General features: G+C 42.5%; 4 protein-coding genes across 4 annotated transcripts; 1 reads left to right on the forward strand and 3 right to left on the reverse strand.

Moving 5' to 3' along the window:
- Window positions 1–201: 201 nt before the first annotated feature.
- Window positions 202–5,780, reverse strand: LOC102713838 (mixed-linked glucan synthase 4). The gene is made up of 3 exons (XM_040526322.1): window positions 5,491–5,780; window positions 3,158–3,899; window positions 202–1,848 (listed from the first exon to the last, which is right to left on the reverse strand). The coding sequence occupies exons 1-3, from the start codon at window positions 5,778–5,780 to the stop codon at window positions 202–204; spliced, it is 2,679 nt and encodes an 892-aa protein (XP_040382256.1).
- Window positions 5,781–8,832: 3,052 nt separating this feature from the next.
- LOC102720891 (probable mixed-linked glucan synthase 3) lies at window positions 8,833–13,053 on the reverse strand. The gene is made up of 3 exons (XM_040525940.1): window positions 12,760–13,053; window positions 10,613–11,357; window positions 8,833–10,464 (listed from the first exon to the last, which is right to left on the reverse strand). Exons 1-3 carry the CDS (start codon window positions 13,020–13,022, stop codon window positions 8,872–8,874), a joined length of 2,601 nt encoding a protein of 866 aa, XP_040381874.1. The 5' UTR covers window positions 13,023–13,053; the 3' UTR covers window positions 8,833–8,871.
- Window positions 13,054–18,532: 5,479 nt separating this feature from the next.
- On the forward strand, window positions 18,533–19,234 carry LOC102714111 (spidroin-1-like). The gene is made up of 2 exons (XM_006658619.1): window positions 18,533–19,059; window positions 19,219–19,234. The coding sequence occupies exons 1-2, from the start codon at window positions 18,533–18,535 to the stop codon at window positions 19,232–19,234; spliced, it is 543 nt and encodes a 180-aa protein (XP_006658682.1).
- Window positions 19,235–24,598: 5,364 nt separating this feature from the next.
- LOC102714391 (G-type lectin S-receptor-like serine/threonine-protein kinase At2g19130) lies at window positions 24,599–26,194 on the reverse strand. The gene is made up of 3 exons (XM_040526323.1): window positions 26,170–26,194; window positions 24,983–26,101; window positions 24,599–24,912 (listed from the first exon to the last, which is right to left on the reverse strand). Exons 1-3 carry the CDS (start codon window positions 26,192–26,194, stop codon window positions 24,599–24,601), a joined length of 1,458 nt encoding a protein of 485 aa, XP_040382257.1.
- Window positions 26,195–26,653: the final 459 nt, after the last annotated feature.

The following is a 26,653-nucleotide window of genomic DNA, read 5'->3' on the forward strand; positions in this document are numbered from 1 at the left end:
AATGAATCTAATGTGAACGTGTCACATGGGACAAATTGAATTATACAAAATTTTTAAGAATAATTCAAGTCTCACTCGATCAGAGTAGACAAGCACATAATGATCAGTTGCTCTCACCATCATCACGTAACGACATAACAAAACACCCGGATTATTACCGTGGCCACGAGTGCAATTAAATAATTAATCATCGAATTCAACCTAAAACTGTCCCTGCCCAGATGGCCCGGTCAACGACGCTGCCACACCTGAGAACGCAGCTTGGCACGGTGCACCGACGGCGACGTACATGGCCGCCACGGCGGTGACGGCCATCACCATCGCCACGAACAGCACGGCCGGCCGCTTCCCCGACTGCCCCATGACCCCGAGCGCGAACGGGTAGAGGAGCACGAGGATCCACACGTTGAACACCGTCCCGAGCACGGCGAGCCGCCCCGGCTCGGCGAGCGGCCCGCACGCCGCCGCCTTGCCGACCGCCACCCCGACGGCGCCGACGTTCACGGCGAGGACGACGATGGTCGGGATTAGCAGAGGAACCCATCGCACGGTGTACAGGTCGGCGAACTTCTCGCCGGGGCAGGCGGCCGTCTGCTTCGAGGTGAGCCTGAAGTGGATGCCTTTCCCGGTGAAGAGCTTGAGCGCCATGTACAGCACCGCTGTCGGGTACACCCCCGTGGCGCCGATCATGTAGAACTGCTCGTTGCGGCACCAATCCAGCAGCGTGATGCCTGACCATTTCACCTCGAACATGCCGATCACGTGGATCATGGCGATGACGCCGACGAGGTAGAGGAGGTACGTGCCGAACGGCTGCTGGATGTAGTACTGCTCGGAGAAGAGCCACATCACCGGGAAGAGGTTGTAGAAGAATATGAACACGGTGACGATCGGGTAGGTGGACATGTTGAGGTAGGCGACGCGCTGCAGCGGGTGGAGGCGGCGGCCGGCGAGGAGAGCGTTGCTGTGGGAGAAAAACATCTCGAGGGAGCCGCCCGACCACCGGAGGATCTGGTAGAGACGCTCGGTGAGGTTGATCGGCGCGGTGCCGCGGAACGCGGCGGGCTCCATGGACGTGTACACGGAGCGCCACCCCTGCCGGTGCATGCGGAACCCGGTCGCCACGTCCTCCGTCGCGATGTTGTACACCCACCCGACGTCTCTCCCCCACGACGTCCCGTCGTCGTAGCCGCACGCCGTCACGGCAGCGAGATCACCGGCGACCGATTCGTCCAGCACCGCCGGCGGCGTGATCGACCGCTCTTGGTCGGCGCCGTCCAGCATCGTGCTGACGAACGACGTCGAGGAGCCCAACTTGCTGGCACTGTCCATGGCCTTGATCTGGCTCGCCGCCGATCCCCAGCGCGGCGGCTCCACGCCGTAGAGCGCGGCTCGGCGGAACATGGTGCCCGTGCCGAGGTAGGAGGGCCCCTGGAGGCCGTTGAGGGACAGCTTGGTGCCGTCGAAGAAGACGCGGTTGTGGTTGGCGTACCGGTCCGTCGGGTCGACGCCGTCGAAGCGCTGCGGGAACTGGACGAACGCCACGTCGTCGCCGCCGCCGCGGCGGTCAAGCATGAAGCACATCGGCGCCCGGAACGCCTGCGAGTTGTTGACGTAGTGGTCGCAGTCGAAGTTGATGATGAACGGCGCGTTCGACAGCAGCGCGGACGCGCGGAGCATCGCGTTCATGGCGCCGGCCTTCTTCTGGTGGTTGTACCCGGGCCTCTTCTCGCGGGAGATGTACACGAGCATGGGCAGCCGCACGTCGACGCCGCTCAAATCCAGCGGGTTGTCAACGCTGGCCGCCAATCCAAACCTTGGTTTACAGCTTGGATGGTTTAGTATAACCTGTCAAAAAAACATGCAAATTTTATCACATTAAGACCCAACATTAATACTTCCTTTGTATTTAAATGTACGACGCTCCAACTTTTAGATTTAAAGTTCTATTGTTTATCTTATTAAATGTCTTTTGAAAACATCATTTATTTTATTATAATATGATCTATCATACAAGTACTCCACATCCGATATATATTATAATTATAAATATTTACACTAGTTTTTAAAATAAGATTAATGATCAAACTTTGAGTTTATAAGTCAAAAAGTCACATATTACAATATGGAGATTACTTTTTTATTATACTTGAGAAAGGTAGCTTTTAACTTTTGTAGTTTCAACCTCTTAAATAGCTGGTACCTTTCGCTGCCTCTATAAACCCGTAAAATTTTTTCGCTGGATTCTGAACAAAAATTAAGCTACACAACTGGGCAGTGAAAATGAATTGCATTCCTATCCTCTGGCCTCTGCCGCTCGGTAGGCAGGACTCAATATTTAGTTTGCAATTTCTGAAATTACTGTCCTGCCTGGATTGGAAACTACTTTGAACTGAAATTTTCATTCCTTTTCTGATTAAACAAATCTAGTTCAAACCTAACCAAAATATATCCAAATCCAACTTTATGTGTTCAAAATATCCACAGTTTCTTAAATTACACATAAGTTGGTACCAATAATATTTGGGGTTATACCTAAAAGGACCGACCTAGAGAGGGCTGGCCGGCTGGACCATGCAGTGCGGCTGCTATGGGCGCTCAAATTGTAGGGGCTTATTCTAAATTTTTGAGATAGCATGTACAGTGTTTTCTATATAAATATTACTTCTTAATATAACTTAAATGTTTATGACAATAATTCATATATATATATAATATATCTATTGATTATTATTATATAGTATGATAAGAATTTATATGTTTAATTTCGAAGCAATTTTATGGTACTTGAGAAGGTAATAGGAGATATTAAATTTTTAGTATTTAAGATATCAAGAGATGAAATTAGTTTTTAGCACACGGATGGATGCTCACCCGTTGCTTGAATGCCATCTAAATGCTCACCCATTTGCGGAGTGATATAACTCATATTAATGTATCTTGTCAAATTTTTTCATATTTTTATGATTATTTACATAGCATGTAAGCTTACGGGTGAATGTCCACCCGTATGCTAAAAACTATTTTTCTATTAAAAAATACCAAATTTTATAATAAAATTTTAGTCCTGCTATTAAGAACAGGACCGGCCCTGTATACCTGCCTGTTGTGTTGATGGTCAATCGCTCCAAAAAAAAAAACATATACAGGGACATACCTGAACAATTCCAGCGTGTTGCCCTCTCCGGTGATTCTCAGCCGGCTCAAACCATGTGCCGGGCCACCGTGTCCCGTCGGCCATCCAGGTCGCATTTTCGCCGGCATCTTTCCCGTTCTTCGCGCCGTTGTACGCGTCAGACCGCTTGCGAATGGTGGTGAAGAGGGAGTCGATCCTGACCTTGAACTCCTCGTACTCCCTGCGCACGCGCCGGTGGTCGCTCACGAGCTCGCCGGCCGCGCCGCCTTTGTACGCCCGCGTCTTCCTCGCGAAGTAGCTCTCCGGCGCTCTCGGCTCGACGCCGTGCTTCCGGCAGAAGGGCACCCACAGCCCGGCGAACCTGGCGACCTCGACCATGGCCTCGTAGTGCACCAGCGTCCCGCCGTCGTCGGACAGGTAGCAGGCGTACCGGTCGACCGGGTAGTCGGCGGCGAGGATGGACAGGATGGAGTTGACGGTGTAGAGTATCGGCTCGTCGACGGGGTCGACGGTGGTGACGAAGACGTCGACGCCCGGGAGCTCGCCGGAGGAGGGCCCGTCGTAGCGGTCGGCGAGGGCGGCGAGGTCCGCGGCGCGCTTGATGGGGTTCAGCTTGGGGAGCTGGTTGAGCACCCACGAGAAGCCGAACCAGACGTCGCCGGCCATGGACATTGTCCAGAGCCACGCCCCGTCGCGGTTCTTGTGGCGTATGCGCCACGCGAAGAAGGCGATGATGGCGATCAGTCGCGCCAGGATCAAGAACCTGTTCAGCAAGCATATATTAGGACCAATCGAAATACATGTTATAAATGATTAAACTCCCTCGATAACCCAAAAAATATCCATTATATAAAAAAATAAATTCCATCAAAAAAATATACGCTATAAATTACCGAAATTGGTATGGGATTGTCTCTCAAAATTTCACAGGAAACCTCTCTATTTTCAGTCGTTTGTTAGATGGCCTGTAGCAAGATTGCCTAGCTAGACAGTAAAATCATGCCCTCTCCTCTTTTCGTCGTCTCCCTTAAATCATTCTCAACGTTGTATTGTGCATGTATAGAGAAATTTTACCGTGAGTAATTTTATTATTCTTGAGAAAGTACCTGGAGATATCATAATTTCTAGCGTAAAATTTAGTAGTTTCAGTTAATTACTTCGTATTTCGAGATAAAAAATTAGGTGTAAATTTTGGTGCATAGAGGTAGGTAAAATATCTTATACTATCTTCAAAAAAAATCTAAAGATATTATATTTTTCAGCGTAAAATTTGATATCTCTATTTATTTTTGTACCTCAAGATACTAAATTTTGAGCGTAAATCTTAATACCTAGTTATTTTTCTCAAGTATGGTAAAATTGTCCTCACATGACAACTGTAGTCGATGGCACTATTTCGTCCATAGTTCCACGTGTCAGACCCGTCCTCATCTGCGCCGACAAGGCCCATCCGATTAGACTCGTGACACTCCCTCCTTCCTTCTCATCTCTCCTCAATCTATGCCTCTGACGGAGACAGTGGTAGATCCAATCAACGAGGTTAAAGAGGTCTGAACAAGTTAGATAGAGTTTCGGCTCATTTTCTATTGATTTTTGTCATAAAATTTCATAGAAGATTTTCGTGAGGGCTTCAATAACTTTAATCGGGGTAGCGAGCCCCCGCTACCGCATGTTAGATCTGCCCTTGGGCGGAGGCAAGGCGTTTCTTTCCTGTCACCGGAAACACCATCGTCACCCTTTCCTTCAAAGTTCTCACTCTTGTTTCCCTCGCCTCTTTATTTGACGCTGACTCAGCTAGTCTCCATATGGCTCGAGCGGTACCACCATATTCCCTATGCCTCCAAGAAACCTTGTCCTTCCTCTTTCCCTCGTAACCTAGCTAATCACGTAAGTTAGAAATTTTGATTAATTTTAGTAGTACTAGTAAGTAGTAGTAAGTAGTGAAATAACAAAGTTATACATAGAAGAACGAATAAAGCCAACATTGTCATATACACCGAACAGTCAGGGGTGGTGTTAGCAAATTAGTTCATCTGTGTTAGAATCTACTAATCTTGTTTATTTTTAGATCATATTCATTGTCTAAACTATTTAGTAATGGACCCGAGTAGATACTGTAGTAAAAGCTCCGCACCTGCGAACAGAGATGGACACGGTTCGGCTCATAGCAGTGTGCGGTCTGCTCTAATTGAACTAAATTAACTAAGTTAGCAATGCTTTACTCGTGGACCAACCCACGCCTATCCCTAGCACCAGAGACTGGATAAAGCCAATAGTGTCATATCTAATACGGGGTAATATATTTGGCACGAATCAAAATCGAACTTTTGATTGTCCGGAATGACGGCAGAGACCTGTAAGGATGCAGGATACTGCCCTTCACCTTGTACGTCCGGAACAGCGTCGGCCGAACGCCGTCGCCGCCGCTGGCCCCCGACGACACCTCCGCTTCGTCGACGGACACCCAAACGTCGTCCCTGCCACCACCGTCGCCCACCCGCCTGGATGCGGGCGGCCAGCGTCCGTCCTGCCCGTCGCCGCCGCCGCCGGCACCATTGCTGGTGATCTCGACGCGGAATCCAGCAGTATTGGTCCTGCGTGTCACGGCCGCCGCGGACATCGCGGAAGCCATGGCCGCCTCCATGCTTGCAAGATGCAACACAGAGTACCCTAGCAGCTTAGCTAGCTAGCTGTACGTAGCTGCAGCTCGTTGGTGAACTTGTGGACGCCGAGCTGAGGCTTATATAGCGCGCGGCGAACGAACTGACGCGACTTTAGCTAGAGCTCGTCGTGTCTTCAGCCTCACCTGCCTGGTCAAAATACTGCTGCTGCTGCTACTACAAGAGAATTAGAGAAAGCTAGCTAGCCGCCACTGCATCAGTTCAAGCTGAGCATTTTCCTCTCTGCAGCAGCGTGCGCACTTTTCGTACGTCTTTTCTCTGATCAAACTTCCGCAAGGATCATCGTGTTAGCGATCAAAAACCATCGGCACAAAGTCGCTAGTCGTGTATAGAAATTAGAAACTACAGATTCTCGGTTCTCCCCTATCAGCCAAGTCAGATCGTGTCGCATCTTCAGAAAGAAAAGAAGCAACGTGTAGAACTTCAGTTAGAGAACTAGAGATATGCCGGCTTCGTCGATGTCAAAATCGTAAAAACAGCTGGACAGAAAGGTACAGAAGAACATATACATAGGGGTCATTCTTTGGACTTTTTTATGCAAGTGAAAAATAATATATAAATTATATATATATATATTGTCAGTAATCTAAAAGCAAAGACCAAAAATAAAACTAAAAAAAATCCTAAATTTAAGTTTTAAAATTTAAATTTTGATTTATAAACGTAAGCAAAATTAAAAAGATATGGGTGACAGCATTGACCAAGTGCACACTAACAAGCAACTGAAGATAGTACTCATTACTCAAGTTGTTACTATATCCAAACGAGTGTACGGATTTATGCCCAAACTGTGCACGCGTATGGTCTTTCTGAATTCTGAATTTTCTGATGATGTTATCAACCGCGTGCGAACGTAAGCTCAAAAATTCAGAAATATTGCCGGATTTTTGTATGAAATTTAAAAAAAAGAAAACACCAGTTGACAGTTGAAACCTGTGTACCATATAGCTGCTGTGCTGGTCAGTCAGAGGGGAGGAAAAAATAAAAAAACAAGAGGAGAGATCAAAGAGAGCAGTACCAAGTACGCGATGGTGAGTGGTAGACAGCCCAGCCGGATAGCAACGGTGAAAAGAAACCATCAAAATCAGCAGCATTCGCAGGCTCTGGCTCGTACCTGACCAGATTGCTCGCCCACTGATACACTTTAACTGAGATATTCCAGTTGTTTGTTTATGTTTATGTGTTTTTTTGGCAAATTAAAAGAGCAAGTGGGATTGTTTAAGGTTTTCCGGAGAAGATTAGCGTAAGCAAAGCGAGAAGCTCTGTACTTTAGTCCGTGATTTCTGACCGAATCATGCCCGTTGAATCAGTGCTTCAGCGAATCCGTATTGTGTGCTGCAGATTGCTTCGACTCATCAGTTAATCATGTGCTTCCTAAACTTACTACGTGCGTGTTCTTTTTATTCAACACTGTAATAGGTGTGGTCAGAGATCCGAGTTTTTAACAGTATATTAGATGGGTTTTTTTTATCATGCTTAAAAAATATCTCAAGATACCAAGAATTTTAGTATAAATTTTTGGTATTTCAAAATACAATGTACCTTAAAATACTATGCTTTTTACACTAAAAAGTGTGGTATCTTGATATATTTTCTCAAGAATGGTAAAAAAAACTCATATTAGATTGTTTGCCATTAGCAAAATTGGACACATGAAAGCTACACCACTTGATTTGTCATTGATTTTTAGGGAAATTTTACACTCTCGAGATATCAAACTTTTTGCATAAAATTTTAATACCTTAAGATACTTAATACCTAGATATACTAATTTTTAGAGCAATTTTACAGTACTAGGAGTTGCTGCATTTTCTAGTGGAAAATTGGACATACCCAATTATTTTATACCTCGATGTACCAAAATTTTGAGTATTAGTTTTGGTTCTTCCTTGAGATGGTAAAATTTTCCATTATTTACATAAAAAATATGGTACTTAAAGTTACCATTTTAAGGATAGTAAAAAGTTCCCTTTTTGTGTAACTTGTGTTATTTAATTATAGTGACAGTTCATTCTAAATAATGGTTTCAGTTGTGTTATGGAGAAATAGAATGGTGTAAAAGATAAAAATAAATAAGTCTTGGAGATCCAAATTGTCTTGCAAAGTTGCTCAGGGCATGGGACTTCATTAACATACAGTGACATATTGGGTTTTTAATTGTATTTTTCTTCTCGATTATTGATTCAATTTCCTTTCTCAGAAAAATCCGAATGAGCATAGATTTACATGTGTGGTGGATGGTAACATGCCATCTGGATTTGGTTGCATTTTTAGGGTTGGGCTAGCGGTCAACGGAGTGTCAAGTGTGCTTCCTCCCAAGACGTAAACAATTGTTTTTTCTATTTATTCTGGTGGTTTTTCTATACGAGTTGTGTGAAGACGATATAGGACTTCAATATAGAAGGACAACTTATAATTCTTATGAACATTCTTACATTTTGTTTTTTAATTACACATGGGCATAAAGATTTCAATATTTTTAATAAGGGAAGTCAAAAATAACAGAATGCAAGCCAATTAAATCGTAAAGAAACAATATTATAATTTCACATAGGAGCCATGGGGGTGGATGAGGGCAATGGGCTCTGGCATGAGAGACGGGGCACTAGATCTAGAATGGTTAGGAGTTAAGGAGGGGCGGTCTCGGCAACGCGAGCTGTGACGATGCTCCCTACTATTGTTCACGGGATGCTGTCTGGCTATCCAAAAAATAAATTGACCGATGGGTTAGGTTTTTTTAAGCAATTGATCTATAGCAAGTCCCTTATCTTTTCTATATACTGTAGTGACTCTTTCTATTTGTTAGGTAGAGAAGATATAGGACTTGAATATGTAAGGACGGGTGATAGTGCTTATGAATATTTTTACATTTTTATTAGACACAACAATACAGATTTTGTTGCCTTTTTAATAAGGGAAGTCCAAGAGAAGTATGTCATAATTGGATTAGCACCACATTGTTAAAGAAACAATATTATTGTTTCACACATAAGAATATATTTGTTACCCAATTTATTACAAAATGTGAACACTACAATATTTTTCTTTATGTACCTAAAATGGAATGATATTTGCTAACAATATATGGGTGGCGACATATACAAGGGCAACAATTACAAAGATAACTGGCAACAAGACAAGAAGGATGATTGGTCTCTTTGCCCATCGTCCCATGATTGCTAGTGCAAATGGGTAAAGGAGGAACATAACCCACATGTTAAATAGTAGACCCATTGCCGCATGTCTCTTCTGCTGTATCGTCCATACTCCCATATATACCACCGTTTTTCCAATGGCTACGCCAATTGCGCCAATGTTAGCAACTAAAACTACCATGGTTGGGATTAACATGGGCACCCATCTCATTTCATATAAGTCAGCGAATTTATCATTGGTGTCAGCTGTTGTTTGCTTTGAAGTAACTCTAAAATGTATACCCTTCTTTGTAAGAAGGTTGACCACCATGTGAAGCACAGCCGTTGGGTATGCACTCGTTGAGCCAATCATAAAGAATTGCTCATTGCGCCAATAATCCAGCCATGTGATCCCTGCCCACTTTATCTCAAGCCATCCAATCATATGAATCATCAAAATGATCACAACAAGGTACAACACGTACCTAGTGAATGGTCTCTGAATATATACTTCATCAGGGATAAGCCACATCACTGGACTAATAGCATAGAGTAAAATGAAGAGAGATGTCACCGGGTAGATTGTCATGTTAAGATATGAGACTCGCTGGAGGAGTTGGAGCCGGCGTCCTCCAATAAGTGGATTATTATGGGAGAAGAACATCTCCAAGGATCCACCAGACCAACGCACAATTTGGTGAAGACGCTCTGTTAGGTTGATAGGTGCAGTACCACAAAATGCATCGTGCTTCAAGGTACAATACATGGAGCGCCAACCTTGCCCGTGGATGCGAAAGCCTGTCACTATATCTTCTGTGGCTATGTCGTATATGTATCCGACACCCTTGCCCCAATCAGTCTTTTTGTCAAATGAAGCTGACACGACCTTCTCCATCTCAGCAACATAAGTGTCATTGAGTGATGGTGGTGAAGTACATCTTTCTTGGTTTAGCGCTTCTGATACCGACTCTAATAAGAGTGTGGAGTCTCCAAACTGGCTAGCTTTAGGTGTGATGCTATCTTGTCTCCAATGAGGAGGGTCAATACCATAGAGAGCTAAGCGACGGAACATGCAACCGGTACCAAGGTAGGAGGGCCCTTGGAGACCATTTAAGGCAAGCATTGTGCCATCAAAGAATACACGATTGTGATTGCCATACCGGTCTTTGGGGTCAACATTGTCAAATCGTTGTGGAAACTGAACAAAGGCAGTATTGTCACCTTCTCGTTGGTCAATCATGAAGCAGATCGCTGCACGTAGGGCTTGAGAATTGTTGATGTAGTGGTCACAATCAAAGTTGATGATGAATTGTGCATTAGAGAGCAGAGCAGATGCACGAAGTTGTGCATTCAAGGCACCGGCCTTCTTATTGTGGTCATAGCTTGGGTTCTTCTCACGAGACACATAGACGAGCATTGGAATACGCACGTCGATGACACCAAAGTTGAGACTGTAGCCAGTGCTATCCTTTAGGCTGAGATTGTGCCCACGGATTGGATGGTCCAACACAACCTATTTAAATTAACAAACATATAAATCATGTTAATGGAAAATTTAGTATGAAACCACTTATATATCATGACAATTTTCTATTTCACAAATATGTGACTACCCACTTATAAGACATTAATTAGAAACCATTAAAGGTGAGCTTATGTACCTTAACAATTCCAGCATGGTGTCCTTTTCTGTGATTTTCTACTGGATCAATCCACGTGCCCGGCCATTGCGTCCCATTAGCCATCCAGGTAGCATTCGGTGCCCCTTGATCAGTCTTCATGCTATTGTAAACATCTGATCGTTTACGAATAGTATCAGGAAGCGCTTCCAGCCGCAGCTTGAACTCATCGTACTCGAGTTGCACAACCCTGGAGTCGTTCTTGAACTCCTCCGGTGCACTTCCAGCGTACGACGGCGGCGCCTCGAGTTCAAAGTAGCTCTCTGGGGCTCTCGGCTCAACGCAGTGCTTCCGGCAAAACGGAACCCACAAAGTTGCAAACTTGGCTGTCTCAACCAATGCTTCATATAGGATCAGTGCTCCGCTGTCGTCGGACAGGTAGCAGGCAGACCTATCGACGGGGTAGTCCGCCGCGAGAATCGACAGGACGCAGTTCATGGTGTACAGCACCGGCTCGTCGACGGGGTCGGCGGTGGTGACGAAGGCATCGACGCCGGGGAGCCGGGAGCCCCCGTCGGGGAGGTCGCAGTGCCGCCTTAGGGCGGCGAGGTCGGGTATGGTTTTGACGGGGTTGAACTTTGGGAGCTGGTTGAGTAGCCACGAGAAACCAAACCAGACGTCGCCGACGACGGACAGCGTCCAGAACCACATTATGTCGGAGTTGTTGTGCCGGATCCGCCATACGAAGAACAGGAGGACAGCAATCAGGCGTGCAAAGATCAAAGCCCTGTATGCAATACACAGAGTATAGGGTATGAGACGGTGACTTGGTATGATCATTTCTAGAAGAACTTTTTTACCATCTTTGAAAAGTATCCTAAGATATCATGTATCTGAAGATACTAAATTTTTACATCAGAAAGTATGCTATCTCAAGATATTTTTTCAAGAATGATAAAAAAAACTCTTTCTATAAATGTGGGTAAACTATGAGCATGCTTAGGTTAAAAAAAAAGAGAGGTGATAATCTCCAAGCAGCAACGACATTATTGGAAACATGAAGCCGTGATGGTAACTACAAGTCAAAGGCTGTTCACTTAAAGGAATTCGGCGGCAGAGGGGAAATAGTTTTTACCACACGGGTGTGCTTGCATGTCATCTAAATAGTCATTAAAAATATGAAAAAATTGACGAGATAGATTAATATGAGTGTTATATCACTCTATAAACATGCAAGTTTAAATTCAACTTGTACAAGTTGTAGCAAAAAAACAAATAAAACTGAAACTAACTATACGCATATTCATAATTGTTTTTGTTATTTTTGCTACAACATGTAAAAGATGAATTTAAACTTGCATGTTAGTGGAGTGATATAATTCATATTAAACTATCTTGTTAATTTTTTCCATATTTTTTATGACTATTTAGATGGTATGCAAGCAACGAGTGTATATATACCCGTGTGCTAAAAAACTGCTTCATTAAAGAAGTATCCAGCCAGTGAGCCAAATGAACGTGCGTTGACTTGCATTTTCCAGGAACTTAAGAAAACACACATCAACTTAGCTAAGATAATACTCACTCTGTTTCCTAATATAAGATGTTTGACTTTTTTACCTGCAATGTTTGACCATCTGTCTTATTTAAAAAATTATGAAAATATTATTTATTTTTCTTGTGACTTACTTTATTATTAAAAAAACTTTGAACATGACTTGCCATTTTTTTATATTTGTACTAAATTTTTAAATAAGACGGATGATCAAACGTTAAAAAAAATCAAATATCTTATATTATGAAACGGAGGTAGTACCATCATCGACCATCATTGACATTTGGACATAACCCTATATTTCACCATTCATATTATTCAAAACACATTACTTAATTACTCCATGCATTTTTGTTGAGACTCAGTTTATCACTAGATGTGCTCTAATCATGATTTATATTTTTGCATAGAATTTTCAAACACTATAAACAATCAAACACGCTGTAAAAGCTAACATCGTCATATATTAAAAATCAGATGGAGTAATTTATTTTAGATAATAGAATAATTATAAATTTCGGACTCTCTGTATCCTCTAAGCTGGGAAATGATAATCCTTTAAGCTTCATAAAACTTGCATCTCGCTCATATATATATATATATATATATATATATATATATCGGATGTGTATACCTGTAGGGGTGCAGGAGGGCGCCCTTGACCTTATACGACCGGAACAGCAGCGGCCGGCCATCCTCGCCGCCGCTCTCCTTCGCCGCGCGCCTCTCCGCCTTGTCGGCGGCCGCCCAGTGCTTCCCCTTGGCCGCGTTCCTCTCCGCGCCGCCGATGCTGCTCGTGCGGCTCACCAGCAGCGGGTCGATCAGGCTGCTGCTCGGCCGTCTGCCAGCATTGTCGTCGTCACCAGCGCCGGCAGCACCCGACGCCGGCGAAGCCATGGCAACCTACCACTACTCTATATAGCCTAGTATATACCTAGCTCTCGCTCTGTCACTGAGCTCGAGCCAGTGTCAGTGTGATGCACTACTGAAACCTGAAGAGAGCGTGGGGTGAGACGAACCCTACATATATAGGACTCGAGAGGTGATCGTTGCGAGATGGCTGCATATTTGCGTGCATCCAGATCTGCGTGTGACCCGCATCCATCGGTTCATCGGTCGACCGGTTACCTCACCAGAACGTACGCAACTTCGTCGTCCGATTAAACAACCCATTTTGTGAACAAAACGTGCAGCAGAATGCATATGCATGATGCGTCCATGTGCCTGCAGGCTGACCAAGAAATGCACACTTGCGTATGTATATATGTGCTTGTTTGCCGGCATGCTCTGCACTTTTTTTTTTCCCTTCGTGTCAGTCTATAACATATATTATGACATGGGGTTACTTAATTGCCATCTCCGTCCCTCAAAAATCGTATTTTTTACTATTTATGTTCAATATTTGAATATTTGTCTTATTTTAAAAGTTTTATATTTAATATTTTTATTGTTATAGATGATAAAATATAAATAGTATTTTATTTGTGACTTTTTAAAATTATTTTATAAAAAATTTTAAATAAGACAACGATCCGATAGTACGTACTCGGTTATTGGCTATGTGTGCCGGCGCCGTAATTTGAGTTCAGGTTAATTAATACTGGAGTGGTAGAGATGGTGGCCGTGGAAGTCAACTTTTGCTGGCCTTAATCACGTCGATCGATCACCAGCTGGAAGATCAGTAGAAAAACGGGTGCATGTGGTTGCAACGATCAGATCTCTATGCATGCCATGGGCATCATGCAAGTTGCAAGCAGTGTAGTAGCTCGATTAATTAGATGTCGACTGTGACTATGAGAGCTAATTAAGCTAGACTGTTGATCCAATGCAAAGGGGCGACCGGAAATCTGGCAGAATAGATTTGTTTGATTCTCGACCATTTTTGTTAAACAAGTCGGAAATTAATCCAGTGATTGTCTCTTTCAGATCTGCAGAGGGTGATCGATTTTGTTGTTAATCAGTACTTCCAAGTTGATGGATGCGCTAATTATTAATTAGTTTATACTTCAATGTGTTGCATGTTGTGTGTTGAAGTTTTTACACATTGAGATCTGGTGATTCCGGTAGTGTATATATACTATAGCAGAATTCAGAATCGATCTCACAAAACAGTGGGAGACTTAAAAAAAAAGGACAGATCTATATTGATCGTAGCAAGAGTTCACACTCTGTACGGAGAAGCATCTTTTGTGGTGTTGTATGGCTCTACGTGCATTACTCTACTTACCTGCTTAGCCATTCGTTTTATTTAAAAGTTTTATATAAATATATGAAAAATAAGTTATAATTAAAATATATTTAGTAATCAATACAATTATAATAAAATAAGTAATTACTACATAAGCTTTTTAATAAGACGAATAATCAAATATATATAAATAATAATTATGTTACATTATTTTTATTGAACATTTTTTTCAATATTAAAACTAAAGTTCTTAAGATTTTATTTCTAGATTTGGACTTTTTGACTACATCACTTCACCTAACATAACAAATAAGAGCAATTTTACGGTCCTTTAGTAGGTAACCGAGAGGTACTAAAATTTTAGTGTAAAATTTGGTATCTCTTAAGAGCAATTTTATCATCTTTGAGGAGGTACCACTGTTTTCTAAGTAAAATTTGGTACCTCTTGATACCTTAGATACTAGAAGATACCAAATTTTGAAATATGCATTGGTCCAACAAAAAGTATCTCGAGGTATTAGTATCTTGAGAAATCAAATTATTTCTTATCATTGGATCTAGCTAAGTAGGATGCGCGCTGTTAGATCTAACGATTAGAAATAATTTAGTACCGTGAGGTACCGGTACCTCGAGATACTTTTTGTTATTTCTTGTTGGACTGTAAAATTGCTCCTAAATTTTACATAGAAAATAATGATACCTCATGGTATCTCCTCGAGGATGGAAAAAATACCTATATTAGGAGGTATCAATTTTACATAAAAAAAAGTGATACCTCCTGCTACCTTCTCAAGAACTGTAAAATTACTCAACAAATAATATTGTGACACTAAGAAAAGTTACTGTGGTAACAATTTTTGACAATACTGCAGTTTGCCAGGCATGTATACATGTTTGAACTTCATGCATGCACCACAATACCACATTACCAACTACAGACAACAAAAGAAAAAAAAAACAGAGGCCCTCTACTCTGATTTACTATTACAGTGTCCAAACGAATCTTAATAATTTCTGTTTCTCTGACCCTCTTAATTACTATACCAACATGCTCATCAAAACTCGAGAATTTCAGAGCTGACCAGATGCAATAATGCAAGATTAAACCGTAATCAGGCTGCCAACAAATAGATCAAGACCATAAGTACATATGGTGCTTCGATCGGGCACTCGATCTAGATGTTAAATGGTACATGTCAAATCAAAGAGAAGAGTTCCATAGTTTTTAATAGCAGTACATTGTGAATGGGTGGATAGATCTCTTGGGAGTTAACGGTGAGTAATCATCTGATCAGGCACAGCAATTGGGTCCTTCATCTGACAGGCTAACATGCATCGTAAATTAAGGACTGGTTAGGGCACTGATCGATCCGTGGAGGTAATTAACTAGGATAGGACGATGCGTGCATCACATGGTGTTTTATCGAGGTTCCATGTGATGTGACCATTGTATTAGCAGCAGGAATCGATTGGCTGATCGATCGATACAGGCCCATGGTTTGTTAGGTTAAGTCTTTTTTTTAATCTTTCGAGATGAGTTTTGTTCATTTAGCTTGGCGTTAATTCCCCTAACCACGTGATCAGTCGAGACGAGTGGTAGGTGTACTAATGAAGGAATTAGCTAACGTTCTGGCAATTAAATTTCACGGCATGTTTTTGATACGTGTTACGGCCCAAATCGGTATGGCCACTAGTATGCTCATTGGAATCTGGTCCGGCCCGCACGCTCACCGGAATCCGGCCCGGCCCATATTTCGGACATCCCTCCTCAGGGTGGGCCAGCACGTGGGCCGGCAACACTGTCGCGGCCAAAATTTTTTGCGTTAGAGAAAAAAAAAAGGCTATTTTGCTTCTCTCACCGAATCCAATTAATTCACTCCCCTAAATCACAAAACCGGCTAGACAGCCCCTCCCAACTTTCTATACCGGTTCAAATCGGCTTTCTGTGGTTGCGCAAGCTGTTACCGAAGATGAGGTAAAAATTGCTGGTGAAACCACCCAGATACGATTTTGAATTGATGTGTGGAAGGTTAAGGGAGATTGTCTATCCGGTTTTACGGTTAAGGAAATGTGAATCAATTCACCTAGTAGTTGAGAGAGGTTAAATGTTCTTTTCTCTTGGGTTATACCGCAGTTAAGCGCAAAGCATGGACAATACGTATTTTGTCCCAGCATATAATATATATTTTTTCTTATAGAACTCTTTCTCCTCCGTCATCTTTCTTTCTAGCTCTGCTTATGCTTGTATAGTATCAATGCAATTACTTACTCCCTCCGTTCCAAAAAAACCAATTCTTCAGTTTTCGTGTCTAACGTTTGATCATCCGTCTTATTTAAAAAAAAATTTAGAAAATTAGAAAAAAATTAGTCACACGTAAAGTACTATTCATGATTTATCATCTAATAAAAATAAAAATATCAATCACAACAAAATTTAAATAAAACGAATAATAAAAAATTATAGGTAAAAAGTGAAAAATTGGTTTATTTTGGGACAGAGAGAGTATAACACTCAAGCTATATTAATATAGGTTCAAACCCAGACCCGGACAGCCTCACATACGCCCTTCAAAGCACATCCAAATATCCAATGGTAGACAGAAATTGCAAGTTTTAATTGCACCCATATTTTCGTTTCGGAAAGGCATGGGCAGAAATACGTACTCACCTGTAAGGTAGCAGGATAAGGCTCCTGACGTCGAATCGCCGGTACAAGTGCGGCGGCCGGACGTCGTCGTTGCCGGCCTCCAGATCCGCCGCAGCCTCGGCGGCGTCCGGTTCATGGTGACGGTCGACGTGCACCCAGTACCTGCCGCCGTCGTCGTCCTTCCCAACGACGTCGGCGGCGACCGACGACGCGGCTGCTCGCCGCGGCGATCCTTCGTCGCGAACGCCACTGGGGCCGTTAGCGAGCAGCAGCGGCTCGCTGAGGCCACCACCGGCGGCGTCGTCCTCGCGGCCACCGGCACCGACGGCCGCCGCCGCCGCCGACATGGCCTGCATGCACGCACAATTACACGGCGCAATTTATATATAGATAATCTAGCTAGCTAGCGAGCTATATTATTACAAGAACAAATCAAGCTAAAGCAGCAGCTAGCGAGATGTATAAGAGTGTATGCGTAGTACAATATATAGGCTGCAGCTAAGCTAGCTGAGACGTGGTCACGTGTGAATTTCAGGCAAGGGACAGTAGCATATATACATACGAGCATTTTTCACATCCTTAAGCAGATAATATGAGGTATCACTGTTTTTTATATAAAATTTAGTATCTTTTAATATCTAAGGTATTAAATTTTACATAAAAACAGTTGTATCTCCGATACATTCTTAAGTAAAATTGTTCTACCTACTACGTACGAGCTTTTTTACCATTATTTAAAAGTACCTTAAGGTATTAAGAATTTTAGTACAAATTTTTAGTACATTAAGGTATCAAACTTTTTTGAGCAATTTTCTCATCCTTGAGGAGGTACCATGAGGTACCACTGTTTTCTATGTAAAATTGGTACCTCCTCAAGGATGAGAAAATTGCTCTAGCTTATATGCATATATATATATATATATATATATATATATATATATATATATATATATATATATATATATATATATATATATATATATAAGCAGTGATACCAAATTCAAGAAAATTGCTCTAGCTTATAAGCATATATAAGCAGGAGCGAAAAGATAATGGCGAGGATTAAAAACCTGTTTGGATCCAAAAAAGTCCTTGGGACTTATAGAAAAAAGTCCCTCCTTTTTGAAACAGGGGGCTTTTCTGGGACTTTTTTGGAGTAGTCCCTGGGGAGGGACTTCTAGGGACTTTTTTCCTCCCTTTCTCACCGTACCCCTCTCTCCCCACGCTCCTACCGCCCGGAAGCAGCAAAAAAAATTCGCCGGCGCCGCCCCCGCCCGCCCACCGGCGCTGCCCCCGCCTGCCCCCTCTTCTCCCCACGCTCGGCCTCCCCGCCCGCCGGTCCTCTTCGCTTGGCCGCCCGATTTGTTCGCTCGACCACCCGCCGGTGCCACCCGACTATAACCGCCCGCCCGTCGGCGCCTCCATCACTCGCCTGCCCCATCTTGGCTCCACAAGCTGCTCGGCCGCCGGTGCTTGGCTTCCCCGCCCGACGGTGGTCGGCCTTCTTCGCCCAACGCTGCTCGGCCGCCGGTCCTCGCTCCGGTCGACGGTGCTTGCCAGCCCGCCGGGGCGATGGCCGGAGCCGACGACGAGATGGTGGATTTCTTCTCCCAGTCCCCGACCACTCGATTATTCTCTCAGGGAGCATCATCTTCCTTTGGTGGTGGAGGTGGATCTGGCGGTGCCGGTGAACAGGGAGCCGGTGGAGTGGGCGGCGACGGCTTCGATCTCAACTCCCAGGCCGATGGCTACCCTGAGATGGAGTACTACCAGGAGCTGCTACAGTCGGAGGGAGGTCGTCTCCCCCCGATCCGTGCTGGTCGCCGCTCTTCCGGCATGCCCGTTACGCCCCCCCCCATCAACCCAGCCCGAGGAAGGCGAGGGCGGGCCGCACAAGGTGGTCGAGGCCGCGGGAGGTCGATGCGGGCATTTGTTCCCCCCGGCAGTGCATCCCTCGCCGCCGAGGGATTCGTTCCAGGTCGTGACCGCGGCGTTGCGGGGCGTGGTACCGGTGGATTTGGTGCATTTGGTGGAGGCGGTGGCCGTGGTAGCTACTCCGGCTCCAGCGGGAGGGGGGGTCAGAAGAGGTGCTGGCCGTGGTATGTATTCCGGCTTTGTAGGCAGTTCTCCCTCAAGATCCCATGGAGCATCGGTCGACGACGAAGAAGAAGACGACGACGATGAGATCGATGACAATGGACAGCGCATGGTATTCTTTCTCAACTTTAGTTCTTGTTCAATGATTGCATACAATGTAGGTTCATGATTGAATGAGTGATGATTTATGTGATTGAATGAGTGATGAATTTTTTTTGATTGATGAGTGATGATTTTTGTGATTGATGAGTGATGATTTTTGTGATTGATGACTGTCCATATATTATTACGGAACATGTGATATGTTGTTATTAAATGATATGTGATTCTTTTGATTGATGAAGAGAAAAATTATATGTGCTGTATTAATTACTTTTTTTATTATTAGACCCATGACAAGGCCAATTGGACAGAAGAAAATACCTATATCTTTTGTGAAATAGCTTGTGAGGAAATGAGGGGTGGAAAAATTGGACGTTGATATTGTTTTGTGTTATGTTGAACTATGCAATGTACTATGATATTGATTGAAATTGCCTGAAAATTCTAGTTTGTTTACTCAAAATTTTGCTCAACCAAAAGGGCAAGCAACATAAGCAATTGGACTTGCACAGCACCAGCAGCAGCAAGCATCACCAGCAGCAAGGAGCAGCGGCGGCGCAAGCAGCAGCAGCCCAGGGTACCAACCCAGGGGTAAATTGGTTTCACTCTATAGTAAGATCTTTTTAAGTCACTCTTTCTAAATAAGATGGACTAAAAAAGTCCTAGGGACTACTTAAAAAAAGTTCAGGACTACTGATAGACTGAAACCAAATAGGCCCTAAGGTGATACATGTTGTAACGTGCTCGATTAGTGTGTACGTGCGCGACTATTTTCTTTCTTTCACCCGGGTAAATGTTGGATACCAGGAAGTAACTTGGGGTCAGTTAAATTAAGAGAGAAATTAAACACACGTGCTGAGTGGAGGCGAATTCGGGTGGTCCACACGTACGGTTGTGAGCTGCGTGATGCCTTTTGGTCATGACTGGTTAATTTGTTGTTCATACTCACTGTTAACTCCTTTATTCCACAAATCGATCGCTGAATGGCTAAATTTAAATTAGGCAAAATGTTGATTAACTTACTTAATTATCAATAACGAGCGTTGACCAGCGACGTCAAATCTTTCATTTTGATTGACCTCGGCCTAGTGACGGATCCAAAAAAATATTAAGAGGGGCTAGACGAAAGAGAGTAATTCCATAAACGTTGATGCCTAGTTCCGGCCCTTATTCTTTTTAGTAGTACCAAAAATTTTGTTGGAGGCTAGAGGGTTTCAATGGTGCCGACTGGGTAGGAGGGGCTAAAGTCCCCTATCCTCGATGATAAATCTATCCGACCGTTTAGTTGACCTAGCTAGCTACAAATATGTGTGACGGTAGGTACTAGGAATCGCAAATATCTCGTTGGATCTATTTGTGCATGGACATGCTCAATGAGCCCAACATATTCCATTTTTACCTGCCACGTGGACACACAAACAAATCAGTAAAAGTTTATACTCCTACATGCTCTAAACGCCACAGATTTCCAAGTGGTGCAAGCCGATACAAAAAAACAGAAGTGGATTGAAGGCGAGTGCTGCTCTGTTGCTTCCCGCTAGCAGCCACAATTTGACGCAAAAAGGACGTGCGTGCGATGATATTTAGCCATGTCGTGAAGAACGAATTAATCATCGATCTCGACTCGTTCGAATCATGTGGTCCATAGGAATATACGATAGCAGATTCTACCTAATTTCTTTTTAAACGTTAAGTTTACAATATTTGTGGATCGATCATGACGCCGCTTTTATCTCACATGGCATTATCAGGTCATGGTAAGGCCACAGAATGCCATTGCATGCAAAGCAAATACACCGTAGGTGGTTGCATGCAAAGCAAATGTGCTAGTGGCCGGCTGGTGCAAAAGAGTCGCGCCAAAGCTTGGCGCAGAACCAAGGCAGACATAAAAGAAAGAGATTTGCTCCGGTTCGAGGTACTGGTAACTCGAAATACCAAATCATTTTTCACCATTGGATCTAGCTGAGTAGGATGTGCATGGTTAGATCTAATGATCAGAAACAATTTGGTACCGTGAGATACTGGTATTTAGAGGTACTTTTTGTTGCTTTTTATTGGACCGTAAAATTGCTCTAAAAGAAAATAGAGAGAGAGCACAAAAGAAAATAGGAGGATGCCCTAGGTGCAAAAGACAACACAGAAAGAAAACCACACATGTGAAATTCGTCGGTGTACGTTGCTCCCTCCCCTTCACATTTGGCAATGTCACGGCAGCTCCCTTCAGTGCCTTCACATCTGGTAGCGTACCCAACGACAAGTACTCTTCTAGCCCTCTCCTCATATGCTTCCTTCTTCCTGCTCTGGTCCCTTCTCTCCTCCTCTGGCCCTCTTCCTCTGCATCTCCCTCCCCTTCTATGCTCCTTTCTCTGCTGCTCTCCCTAGTCTGTCCCCTGCTCTATTGTTTCCCTCTCCATTGCTTCAAATACAATGATATTAGACTATATTTTTGCTATTGTATTAGATTATATGATGTGTGTAAGGTGTCGTTTTGCCTTATCCCTCATGTAACGTCCTGGTCTAATATGGCATGTGTCGTCCATGCAAGCTGTATGTACATGTTTAGTACCATCTTACTAGTTTAGCAATAGTTTAGCAAGAGTAGAATAACTTATAAGGTATCACCTCTCCAACCATATCAGTCACGAACTTGTGAATGCTGCTTGAATAGGTGGAACATCCGGATCGTTATTTGGCCATGAGACTAATTTTGTCTCTCAACTTGTTCTAGTTACGATTGTAACGTTTCTAATATTGGTTAATGAAATTCCACTCTCGCTGCAAAAAGAAAAAAAAGCAAGAAAAACTGCCCTAAATCTAAGACCTTTTGATTTTTTTTCCGATGGATACTTCTAATACCAGTTAATACTTTGTATTGTTATTACTAGAAGAAGGGTCTTTTTATCATTCTTAAAAGGTATCTCGGTACCAATTGTTTTTTTTTTTACAAAATTCTAGTACCTCCAGGTACATTTGTATCTCAAGATATTGAATTTTTACACCAAAAAATATGGTGTTTTCAAATATGTTAAAAAAGCTCCTCGAAGTATATATGTATACGCCATTTTTGCCACATGCACAAAAGCCCAGTGTCATCACATATTGGCATGCACTGCAATACCTCTCCGCCGTGCAAAAACTGAGAAACCGACCGCGTGGACGTGAAGCACGTTAGCGCTACTATACAAGGACCAAGAGCCACACGGCAGATAGAGACATTTTTTGTTTTCATGGAAAAGAATGAGAAGAAAAATTCTCGTATTACTCTGTCACTTGTTTGCTATAGCTGTTTCGTTAGTTAGTATGAAAAGCACAAAACCTCACCGGCCTTCTCCTATTCGGATTCATCTGTGTGACACAGGTAGGAGTATAGGACCAATGATCGAGGTCGATGCTAGAGACAACTTAACGTTATATATATCGATGTGTTTGATAACTTGCGAGAAGGGAATTAATTGGAAGTTTTCGATGGTAGGTTCTTAATTTCTCTCGTTTGATATAAGTGGTGGGGAGTTGCGAAAACTCATGGGGAATTTAGATAGAGATTGATCTTATGTGGAAATATATGTGGAAATTTCCCTTTCCAACCCCATCCCACCCTAATTTTTTTTATTTTTTAAACATTTTTAAGAAATAATTTTATTACTAAACCTTCGAAGAAAATATTTTTAAATCTAAACCTTTTGACCACGTCACCAACATTGGCGTGGTAAGACAACGCTGCTACGCAGCCTAATCGGTGTGCCATGGCGTGGCAAGCCGTTTAGCCACGCCAATGTTGGTGGCGTGGCCAAAAGGTTTATGCGGTGGAAATATTTTCCCCGAAGGTTTAGTAATAAAATTATTTCTTAAAAAGTTTAAAAATAAAAAAAATCATCCCACCCCAGGTATTAAAAAGGGGAGTTTCACTCTTAGAGCACCTTTTTGGAGGTTTCTAAAATTAATCCATAAAACTGAATTTTAGGAATTAGTCTAGACAACGCCGAGCAGTCCCCTAAACTCCTCTAAATCTCAGAATTCGGGGATTTTAGGTAAAAATCTCTCCAACAGATCTCCTAACCTTCCTTTGAAGGCCCTTTCCTCGGTAAAGTCGATCTCTACAAGTTGCTCAATCCCAATTCTAGGTTGCTGCTGCTTCCCATTCACACAAAAACTTCCTGCCTCAATAAATAAACTATTTTCGTTGGTAGATTCGTATGGGCCCACTTTTTTATGTTTAGGGCGTCAATTTTAGCTAGTTCTTTGGAGGGATAAATTTTTTCACACATTAAATTTTTTAGGATTCCCAAATACAAAATTTCAGGGATAAGATTTAGCCAATTTGTTGGTGATACTCATACATTTGCCACTTGCCCAGGAAAATTTGGGGGTTGTGCAAATTGGTTGTGGCATTGCCACGTGAACTACTAGTGAATTTAGCTGTGATGAGTATGGGACTTACTTGCTCATGATAGAAGAGTCGCTGAATGCATCTACCTCCATTGATTTGTCTTCTCGGTTCAACTGTCTTGCTGCAATTCCAGTGTTTTCACTGCTTCTATGAACTACTAAAGGAAATTTAGAAGTTTGAATAATATATAGAATGGTGAATTGGTTAATGTTAGGAAAATAAACGCCATCGGAGACAATTTTTACATGAAAACTCTTGTAGAAAAAAACCACGGGTGTTGACTAGGAATAACCAATGTAAGGAAAGTATAATGTAGGAGAATAACAACAGACCATCGTACCCTTTCTATGTAACTTACAAGAGATATATAAAAGTGAAAACTAAGAGTTCTAATGGAAAAAAAACTATACTTATTAGGAAACTCTAAAGTCCTAATAGAAAAATACTAGAAGTCATATTTGAAAATAATATCATAAATTTATAATCCGAATACATTACATATTGAAATTTGGATCATATATCTAACATGTTAAATCAGGATTTGAAAGTTTAGATTTACCGGTGGGTCCTAGTAGGAAATGTATCTGGCCAAAAATTTCAAGTTTTTTTGTATTTAGCAAAAAAAATTGTTCAAATTATGTTTAACATATGTTTGCATTCCGTTTATTCTTTTTCATTCTGAAATGTAAAACCCTGATGGCCTAGTTTACATTGATATATATAAACATAATAGTTTCCAACCATTACTGCATTATACCCCCTCTATCCAGTATCTAAATATGTAAAAAAGCAGCAGAAGGGTAAATCATAGTGGTGATTTGGGGGATAAACAAGTACAAAAGATGATGATTGGAGGAATAAACTAGTACAAAAGGTGTTAGGTGGGGAATAAACTAGTACATGAGTTAACGGACGGGGAATAAAGTAGTGTCTCAGTGACGTATAATCCCGTACATATTTGGACAAACCAAATGGACAAAATCCCTTCAATATTTAGACGGAGGGAATATAGTTACAAAATTATTTAGATTACACAGTTTCCATGCATTTTACTAGACATTCGATGAGTAGCTGCCAGGATCATATTCTTCCACAAGGTGTTGTAGAAATGCCGGAACTGGGGGCAAGCCCACATCTCGAGTGCCCTGCAAGATATGAACTATTTGCTGCATTGTTGGTCTATGAGCCTCGTTATCCTGAATGCACCAACATGCAACCTTGCATGCTCTGTCTAGCTCTTGAACATCTGTATCGTTCATTCTATGATCAAAGACTTCAGAAATGTCACCATTCCTTATCTTGTCTGCAGCCCAGACAGGGAAATACTTTATAGTTCCACTCTCCATCAATTCGGTGTTCCTTTTGCCTGAAATTATCTCAAACAACATCATTCCATAGCTAGCTGTAGACATCTGCTTTTGATGTGATGGGAAGACCTGCAATCCATTCTGGTGCAAGATACCCTATTGTTCCTCTCACAGTTGTTAGTGCCCGACTAAAATTCCGATCCATAAGCTTAGCAAGGCCAAAATCTGCTACTTTTGGGCTGAAGTCCTCATCAACAAGTATATTTTCAGGCTTTATATCACAATGTATGATGCATTCATGGCATTCCTCATGGAGATAATGTAGTCCTTTCGCAATGCCTAGAATAACATGGAATCTTGTGTACCAATCCAATACCTTCACATCATTAAAAAGGTGACTATCTAGAGAACCTTTTGCTATAAGTTCATATACCAGCAGTCTTTCAGCTCCTCTTAAGCAGAACCCCTTGAGGCGAACCAGATTTCTGTGATGAATTTGTCCTAGAGCCCTCACTTCAGTTTGAAATTGCTTCTCTCCTTGCCTCATTCCTTGAAGCTTCTTTACAGCTATCAATTGAGAGTTCGGGAGTGATCCTTTGTACACTGAACCAAAGCTACCTTGTCCCAATTTATCTGAGAAATTCTTTGTGCAATTCTGTAAAAGAGAGTAGCTGTATAGGATGAGAGGATCATCGCTAGAAAAAGCCTTTTGATTTGCATTCCTTTTTTGAAACGTCCAAACTACTGCACCAAAAACACATAGTGTCACAAAGATACTTCCTAGCACTGCAATTAGCATAGGCCTCGCATGATGTATCTTATTTTCATTGTCTTGACCTTGAAGATCAGATGCTGCAAGACGCACATAAATATCAATACCATCAATATTACCATCAGACAATTGTTTAAGATCCCAGAGTTCACTGTTCCAAACAATGCATTCACGTTGATATGCATATGCAGTACAAGTGCAATTGTTCAGGCAAATGGATTTGCACTCCTCAGTGCTTTGAGCATTCAATTGAATTGGATTGCCTGAAACTTTGATGTTGGCAATCTTGAGAAATGCATGGTTCTCTTGTTGGACATTATGTATATTAGAGTCGACACAAGAGATATCTGTTCTCCTAACACAACCTTGATTCCATGCCCCAAGATCCCAGCTCCTTGAGGAAACTGGCCTGAAACCTGGAAGGCAGTAGCATTTTTCATCAGAACCTGTCCTGCATACTCCAAAAGGCCCACATACTGAATATACATCACACAGAGATGCAGGTAAAGACCATTGTACTATCCATTCCTCTGATTCGTTGGACCATGTATGTCGTTGGAGTTGACCATTAACATTAAGGACTATTCTTGTGATTTTGGACACATCCTTTGTGGTGTATATAAACTTGAACTGGTGGCTGTTGTTAATGAAAACATAATTGTATTCAGTATTTAGTGGCATTCCAGGGACCGATGTGAATGCTTGTCCTGTCCAGTTCCCGGACTGCCAATAAACTTCAGATTGATTCCAGAGTGAGACATATTGGTTCAATCTAACTAGATCTACATGGTTGGAGAAAGGACCTGGTGCAGGATCTTCTGGATCTTTCCAAGAAACACGATTCTGGTATTCACCTGTGATCTTATCCATCCCAAACCCCTGCCCGCTTAGTATCGTGTCTGTTGGGTGATCAAAGCTTTGCCAGATTACATCGGAATAGTTACCTTTATCCCTCAGAATAAGGTTTCCGTTGCTGAGAAGAACTGCAACTGTTGATTTTCTTGGTTTTTTCCATGTGGCATTTGATG

This window comes from Oryza brachyantha, chromosome 7 (assembly GCF_000231095.2).
Source record: "Oryza brachyantha chromosome 7, ObraRS2, whole genome shotgun sequence".
Classification (NCBI taxonomy): Eukaryota; Viridiplantae; Streptophyta; class Magnoliopsida; order Poales; family Poaceae; genus Oryza; species Oryza brachyantha.

Coding starts and splice junctions, on each gene's coding strand:
- LOC102713838 (XM_040526322.1), bottom strand. CDS start 5,780: ATGGAGGCGGCCATGGCTTCCGCGATGTCCGCGGCGGCCGTGACACGC. Junction 3,900..5,490: donor AGTATCCTGCATCCTTACAG/GTCTCTGCCGTC, acceptor CTTGCTGAACAG/GTTCTTGATCCTGGCGCGAC. Junction 1,849..3,157: donor AACACGCTGGAATTGTTCAG/GTATGTCCCTGT, acceptor TTTTTTTGACAG/GTTATACTAAACCATCCAAG.
- LOC102720891 (XM_040525940.1), bottom strand. CDS start 13,022: ATGGCTTCGCCGGCGTCGGGTGCTGCCGGCGCTGGTGACGACGACAAT. Junction 11,358..12,759: donor GCCCTCCTGCACCCCTACAG/GTATACACATCC, acceptor TATTGCATACAG/GGCTTTGATCTTTGCACGCC. Junction 10,465..10,612: donor ACCATGCTGGAATTGTTAAG/GTACATAAGCTC, acceptor TAATTTAAATAG/GTTGTGTTGGACCATCCAAT.
- LOC102714111 (XM_006658619.1), top strand. CDS start 18,533: ATGGCCGGAGCCGACGACGAGATGGTGGATTTCTTCTCCCAGTCCCCG.
- LOC102714391 (XM_040526323.1), bottom strand. CDS start 26,194: ATGGTCAACTCCAACGACATACATG. Junction 26,102..26,169: donor CAACTCCAACGACATACATG/GTCCAACGAATC, acceptor ATGTATATTCAG/TATGTGGGCCTTTTGGAGTA. Junction 24,913..24,982: donor TGCACCAGAATGGATTGCAG/GTCTTCCCATCA, acceptor AGATAATTTCAG/GCAAAAGGAACACCGAATTG.